The 8362-nt window shown below is 38.0% G+C and overlaps 1 protein-coding gene across 1 annotated transcript; it reads right to left on the reverse strand.

Moving 5' to 3' along the window:
* Positions 1-7717: 7717 nt before the first annotated feature.
* LOC132803527 (uncharacterized) lies at positions 7718-8362 on the reverse strand. Its single transcript, XM_060816731.1, has one exon. It carries the CDS (start codon positions 8360-8362, stop codon positions 7718-7720), a length of 645 nt encoding a protein of 214 aa, XP_060672714.1.

Here is an 8362-nt window from a genome sequence, read left to right on the forward strand (position 1 = left end):
GAATCCATTTATTTAACTGGATTATTAAACTTGAAATTTTAAATTTAAATTAGTGTTTCTTTAAAATTTATTATACAGTGACATCCAATAGATATTTTGGGCATTTAATCTCCAATTACCCTAAATTAATTAAGCAATAATTAATTTCAATGTGGAGAAAACATTCCCTGGAGAAGGAAAAGAAAACCATTTACATAATGGAGCTAAAGTAGACTAAAAGGGAAATAAAAGTCCGAATGCTTCTTCTTCGCTAGTTTCCAATTTTTAACCAATCTTTTTTTTTTTTTTTTTTTGGCTGAGAGGGATGTTATATTAACCAAAAGAGAGGCAAAAATACATCAAAATCGAACAGTCAGGTAGTAGCAGCCAGGCTGCTTGTCAGGACCCGTCCAAAATTCTTCATCGGAACCCTAGATAAGCTCTAATTCCAAAGAAACCTACCGGACCTTCCAATGAAAAATCCGACAGAACCTCCCCTAAGGGTTGGACTTACCACAAATTTTCTGCACTAAAAACACACTTCTATATACACCACCTTATTCCTCCCATATTTCTACAATATATTTCTACAGATATGCAGCACTCCTAAATAACAACAGGGAATCAACAAGCAATTAAACAAATATCTGTCTAATCCATATACAGAGCGTTACACAAATAAATATGACTTTAATACAATGACAGATGAAATAATACAAGATGGAGAGGAAAAATGGAGAAAATGCTTCTTGGACTTTCGGCAATGAACTGAGACGTCGAGCTTGCCCCGAACGATCAACATCTCCCAATTCTTGTACCTAGGGGAACGGAATTTAGAAATATGAGATGCTAATCATCTCAGTGAGTAACCCAATCTACTATACAATTATAATAGTAATAATAAATATAGTACACTTGATTAATTAAGAATAAATAAATAAATAGATAATAATTAATCGGAAATAATATTTTCTCTCAAAACCCTCACCATTCACTCCGTTGAAAAAGTTTTCCTTTTTACAATATTTTCACAAAACCCAATATTTTATGCCCCAAAAATCAAGGAATAATTTATTTAATAAAAATTTAAATAATCCAAATTTATAATGAAATAAATTGAAATAAAAATAACTCATAACAATTACTAAACAATTAATGCATGTCATAACAATTAATACCGAAATATTAATAAAACTCACATTAAAACAATTCATGAAATAATTAAATAATTAAAATAAATCAATTTATTGAATAATTCAGCAAAGGAAAATTTAAATCAAATTAAAACGTCCATTTGAAACAAATAATAAAAATAACATTAAATATATTCTTAATTTAAACACAATTTCAAAATATTTATTTTGAAATCCATGTTCCGAAAATCACTTGATGCACCCGCTATATACCAGTGGCGTCAATGGTATCCAGCGTCCCAAGGTACCGCCAGACAGGTGGTTAAAGAGAAAAACCAGCATACGATCACGTGGCATCCCACCGTGCCGCTGCTAACAGGCGTCCCAGCCATGGAGGGGCAGCCTACCCTCATCCGATGACAATCACAGGACAACCCCATAATCACCTGTGCACTACTCACACCTACTTGAGCGCTCACTACATCCACCTGCGCGTTAATCATATCCATGCATAAAGAACACCAGTACATGTATGGTGCATCTAAAAACTTGTAGATCATAAATCAATATTTTTCAAAATCTCAAAATTCCATAAATATTATCGGGTTTATTCCATCCAATTAAACCCGTAAATTTTCCACAATTCCTTTATAAATCATCGTCATAAATTCATCGCATAAATTCTACCAATTTCAAATCCATCAATTTGAATATACAAATTTTTCATTGGCAAAAGGTCAAATCATTAATATTTCAATGTATAAATATTTTTAAATATAATAATTTAAATCCATATTTTTCTCAAATTCTCAAAAATCAATTTAAATCAATAATATGAATACCATATAAATTCCATATATAATTAATTCATATAATTGTGCACAATAATTGAATAATAACCATAGCAATAATTAAAATAAATCAAAACCACAATTTCTTTAAATTCCCAAATATATTATTTTGGCAGCAAAACATATATTAAAAACATTATAAATTGGCAATACAATTCTAGATAGAAATTCTCATAATATTGAGCACATAAACATATTTTTCAAATATTCCATTACGAAATATTCCAACAATGAAATTTGATAATAATTACCAAAATCTCAAATTCCTTAAAACCAAAATATTTTATAATGTACAAATATTTAATTCCATTCAATTTTGGCATCAAAATTCCAAGTATAAATTTACTAAATATTCAACACATCAAACATATTTTTCAAATAACCAATTAACACAAAACATATATATTTTAACATCCCAAAATAATTTTGAAGGTGGATCACTCACCTCGAACACGCAATTAACTCAAGATCCTCCATGGGATCAATTCCACGACGCACATGTGCTCCTAGAACAACAATATTACACAACTCAAATAAATTATTCGGATAAATAATACCCGGTACCCGGAGGGTTTAACACAAACGTTAACTAAAATTTACGAGTAATACCAAAACGAAGCTTATGGAACGAAGATCGCATTACCGGCCTCCATTGACCCCAATTCCATCGGTGGCGGTCAGAATTTGCTCGGGAAGTACCGGCCAAACTTCACCTCCTCATAACTCGCGAACCACTTCGAATTTAAATAATTGGAGACCATATTTGAACTCAAAGGACCCAAAATAGGGGAAACAGGGTGGAGATCGGACTAGGTTGGCCGGAAACGGCAAGAATCGCCGGAAAACTCAACCCACTGCCACAGACTTCACCGGCCCGATCTAGGCGCATCCGGTGGCATCTGGCCGGGAAATTTGGAGGGTGGCGTCGCTGGGGAATGGGCTCCTTCCCTGGCCAGCGCGTGCCGCCGTCCGGTGGCCGGAATTTGAGAAACGGCAAGGACCTGAGAGGAGGAAAAGAAAAGTAAAAGAAAGAAGAAGAAGAAAGCTTCTAGGGGGGCTGGGGTGTTTTCCCCACGTGGGGGAAGGAAAAAAAAAAGAAAAAAGAAAAAAGAAAAAGAAATAAAATAAATAAAATAATTAAATAATATTAAAATAATATTATTGTATAGAATAATAATAAAATAATATGGTATTTAACCATAGTTAACATGTGGCATCACACCGGTGTGACACATGGCATCCTTTATTAAGTCACACAGTGTACCGTTAGTCTATGAACTCGTATCGATGAGTACTTCACAACTATGCATGAGTTAAAGATCAACTTTATATAAACAAAAAGTCAACTCCGGCACCCCTTGGACAGTTTGGATCTCAACTTGTTTTGCTCATAACTTTCAAACCGTAGCTCCGTTTTCGACGTGCTATTAGTCTATGAACTCGTGACAACATGTACTTTTTAACGGTACCTCAGTCAATGTGAAATTCCATCAGGAGCAAAAAGTCAACATTTGACCCCTTCTCGGTCAATGACGGTCAAACCAGGTCAACCTTGGTCAAATTTAAGAAATTTTCGGTGTACTTCGGGACGGAGTGTTACAATCTTCCCCCCTTACAAAAATTTCATCCTCGAAATTTTATACATCACAAAAACGCATAAGAATATTGATTACGGATTTGTGCCTCGAGCTTCCACGTCGCTTCCTCGACTAGATTAATTCACCATGAGACTTTTGACTTAAGAAAATAGTCTTATTGACCCATAAGCATTCTTCATGATTTAAAATCTGCACTGGTCACTCCTTACATGACAGGTCTTCGATGTCTTTTCGTAGCTTCGATGCGTGAAATACGTTACACACCCTAACTCGTACGTTACAACACTAATTCTTTCGCTAACCTCGTAGAAATCAAGATAACGAGAACTTAGCTCTCTCTGTCAACCAAAGCATACGACTCTCTCCTATGGAGATAATTTCAAGAAACTCAATCTTGGACTTCGAATTCAAGATCTTTTCCATGCACGTCGGCTTAACTCATTTGTCGATCTTGAGCGGCTTTCAAACTCTCTTGGATGGCCTTTTCCTTATTCATAGTTGTCCGTAGGTGTTTGCATCCAATTTAGGTTGGTCGTCGTATGGTGCTTCTTCTCACCTACTTCACTCCAATATAGTGGGGTTCGGCGTTGTCCCCTATATAGAGCTTCGAACGAAGACATTTCAATACTCGCTTGGTAGTTAATATTACAATGGACCTTATCAGCAACAATTGCTTATTCCCACTTCATTCGACATTACATATTGCACGGTCTCAGCATAACTTCCGAAGTATCAATTCTACACTTCGCTTGTCCATTGGCCTGTGGTGGAAGACGATGCAGTAATTAAGTCTCACTCCAAGTGTATTTGTTAACCTTCATCCTAGTCTTGAAGTAAAGCTCAAATCTCAATTAGACATCATGGCGATCGATGCTTTGTGCAGACTCATAATACGCTTTATGAACAACTCGACCAACTTGTCTCAGTGAGTGACCCACCTTCAAATTAATTTCGGAAATTAAATTTGCAAATATTTTATGTGAATTGAATATTTGAAATTTATATTTTATGTGTCAAATATTTAGTAGATTTATATGTGGAAATTTGATGCCCAATTGACTGAATCAAAATATTTATATATTACGAAATATTTTGATTTAAAGAATTTTATGAAATTGAAATTGAAATTATTAATTATTAAATTAAATTGTTGGAATATTTCATAATTGAATATTTCAAAAATATGTTTACGTGTTCGATATTATGAGAATTTCTATCTAGAATTGTATTGCCAATTTATAATGTTTTTAATATATGTTTTGGTGCCAAAAGAAAATATTTGGGAATTTAAAGAAATTGTGGTTTTGATTTATTTTAATTATTGCTATAGTTATTATTCAATTATTGTGCACAATTATATAAATTAATTATATATAGAATTTATATGGTATTCGTATTATTGGTGGATTGGCACGATAAAGGAAGTTGCCGAATTGGAATCAAGGTCAAGGTACGTAAGCTGCCGACAAGTGAAAGTGGGAAGTAGAAATGTTAGCGCACTTTTTACTCGTAAGGATTGTGAGATCCCACATCGGTTGGAAAGGGGAACGAAGCATGCCTTAAAAGAGAGTGTGGATACATTTCCCTTACGACGCGTTCCCATGAGGAAAAGTAAAATCGTGAGGGGTAGGATTGGGCTCACCACCTAACTTCCAAAGCGGACAATATCATGATTGGGCCTGGGAGGCCCGTGCCAGTGGGACTGGTAGGTAGGGGTTGGAAGAGGATTCCCCCTAACCATTATGAAGCGTTTTGACAAAACCGTGCGGGCTGGGCCCAAAGCGGACAATATCGCATGCAAGTGGACTGGACTGTTACGTTGCTATCCTGACGAACAACCTCATCAAAAGAATTTGAGAAAAACAAAAGGGAGGGTCCCCCTAAATGGCAATTTGAATAACTCCACCTAGACAGTAAATGAGCTAATTTGTTACAATTCCTTGGGACCCAAGCAAACGTGATGGAGTGGAAAGCAGACCTAAGGTCTAGGATTTTGGTGATAACCCCAAAGATAGACCAGTGATAGGATGCGTTGAGGGGGTCATTTAGACTGTGAATGAGAGTTTGAGCGTCACTCTCACAATAAACATTACCGAAGCCATTGTCGATGGCTAATTGGACTGCTGTGAGGATTGCTACTGCTTCAGCTGCTTCAGGAAGGTTAATTAAAAGCTTAAGAGACTCAGCTTGAATGACTTTGCCCTCGTGGTTCCTCATCACCACTCCAATGATGGCATGACCAATCTTAACTGAAGCATCGCAATTTATTTTAATAAATTCAGGGGCAGGCCTTCTCCAAGAGGCCAAGGGGTTTACCCGTGGAGCAAGATTATGTCTAGTGGTGGGATTAAAAGCCAGAATCTGCTTGTGTTCTGCAAACCTATTGTATAGAAATTGAACTTCCTCTTCAAGCAGAAGTCTTCTTCCTTAAAAAATAATGCTATTTCGAATCTTCCAGAGAGAGTCAATAAGAAGGGCAGAGAACAGGAGAAAAAAACTGCTATCATCAGGATGAACAGGCAACATACCAGCTGGACTAAGAAGGGGAGTAAAATAGGCCTCCAGACTGTCAAAATGGTAGTTATCCCACTTAATATTCCAAGGTGAGGCCAACCAGAGAGCCTTAGCAGTTGTACAAGAGAAGAATAAGTGGACTTCCATCTTCAGGGGACTCGTACCCATGAGGACACTTGAGGTTGTCAACCCCCCAGTGGCGGAAGTGAAGTTTAGAGCGCGTTGGGAAGCCCTTAGAAGCTAACTTCCGCATGAAGAATTTTAATCGGTCATGCAAGCAGCTGGTCCATAGCTTAGGCCACCAACTCGAGGTGTCCTCAGTGGTCGGGGTAATGAACTTATACACCGATTTGACTTGGAATTTACCAGAATGCGTCCCAGTTCAGACTAACTTGTCATCCATGGAATGATCTATCCAAAAAATTTTTAGGATATTCGCGGTAGTTTCGCTATCAAAAAGTCGTTCCAGCAACTGTTGGTTCCAAGTACCATTAAACAAGATCAATGAATTGACCATTCCATGTTGGATACCCGGCAAATCTGGGTTAGGCAGAGGCTTGAAAGAAGGGTTATTGGGGATCCATGGATCCTGCCATAAGTTAATACGACTGTCACTTCCAACTCTATAACAAATACCCTTAGCTAGAACTGAACGTATGCTGAGAAGGCCTTTCCATTGCCAGGAATCGGAAGATTTACCCATTGCCTGCATAAAATTACTAGAAGGAAAATACTTAGCTTTTAAGGCACGCACCCAGACTAGGTTCTCATTGGTCTCTAGAAGCCAGCCAAGTTTACAAAGTAAAGCAACATTGACATCTTCCAATCTACCAATACCCAGCCCTCCCTGATATTTAGGTCTGCACACTCTAAACCAGGATACTGGTGTGTGGCCACCCTTGACTTCATTGTTGCCCTTCTAAAGGAATTGTCTAGCTAGCTTATCAATCTCCCTACACCAAAGTTTAGGAAGCTTGCAGGAGAACATAGTGGAGATGGGGATGCTAGTGATCACATACTTCACTAAAACCAGTCTTCCTGATTGAGAGAGTAGGTTAGCTTTCCAGCTATGTAGTCGTGACTTCACCCGGTATCGCAAATCTTCAAAATCCTTGGTCCTTTTGCGGCTAGTGAATAAAGGGTTGCCTAAATATTTTGAGTCACTAGGAAGTCCTTTAAAATTGAGGATACCTTTGAGGGTCGCCTTTAGATTCCCATGCACATTGCGAGAGAATAAATAACCCGATTTTGGGATTTTCACCTGCTGTCCCGTCCACCTGCAGAACCTGGCCATGCAATTGGCTATTTCTCTGACTTCGTTGCTCTTGGCTCTACAAAAAACCACTAGGTCATCGGCGAAGAAGAGGTGGGAAATGGGTGGACCTGATCTGCCAAGTTGGACTCCATGGATCTTGCCTTCACTCTCCAGCTTGTGAAACATTCTAGATAGGAGTTCTGTAAAAATAATAAAAAGATAGGGAGAGATCGAATCACCCTGCCTGAGGCCACATTCCCATTTTATCGAGCCGCAAATGCTGTCGTTGAGGAGAATGGAGGCACGGTCAATCTCATAGCACTGATTAAAAAGAGTGATAGCGCTGGCCGAGAAACCAAGATGAACAAAGATCTCATTAAGAACTCCCTAGTTGACCCTATCATAAGCTTTATGGAGATCAAACTTAATCCCAACATAGCCAATAATCCCTTTCTTGCGCCTCAAGTAATGAATGACCTCGTTGACTAATAAGGTGTTCTCTCCAATCCAACATCCAGATGTACAAGCCGTTTGGTTAAGGGAAATAAGCTTCGGTAAAAGCGACCAAAGCCAAGAAGCCAAAAGTTTAGCAAAGATCTTGTAAATGGTATTGCAAAGGCTGATAAGCCGGAGATGATTGAAGAGGAACGCTGCCAGTGTTTTGGGAATAAGCACCACCGTAGTTCTATTTAAAGCTGCCAAGACTCGATCAGATAGAAAGATATCTTGAATTGTCTTCACCACATCGCCCCCGACAATATTCCAATAGTGTTCGAAAAATAGACCAGGCATCCCTTCAGCCCTTGGCGCTTTATGGGGGTTCATACTTTTGAGAGTCTCCATTATCTTAAGTTTAGTCGGGAGGGCCGAAATAGAAAAGTTTTTGAACCTGGTGACAATAGTTTGGAAAAAGTCCGCCAGCGGAGGAGAGCTCGTTACCCCCTCATCTCTGTAAAGATTGGTGAATTTGGTTATAAGGAAGTTGCCAATATCTTGTCGATTAAATAACCACCCTCCCAAATCATCTTGCAT

Source organism: Ziziphus jujuba, chromosome 4 (genome assembly GCF_031755915.1).
Source record: "Ziziphus jujuba cultivar Dongzao chromosome 4, ASM3175591v1".
Lineage (NCBI taxonomy): Eukaryota > Viridiplantae > Streptophyta > Magnoliopsida > Rosales > Rhamnaceae > Ziziphus > Ziziphus jujuba.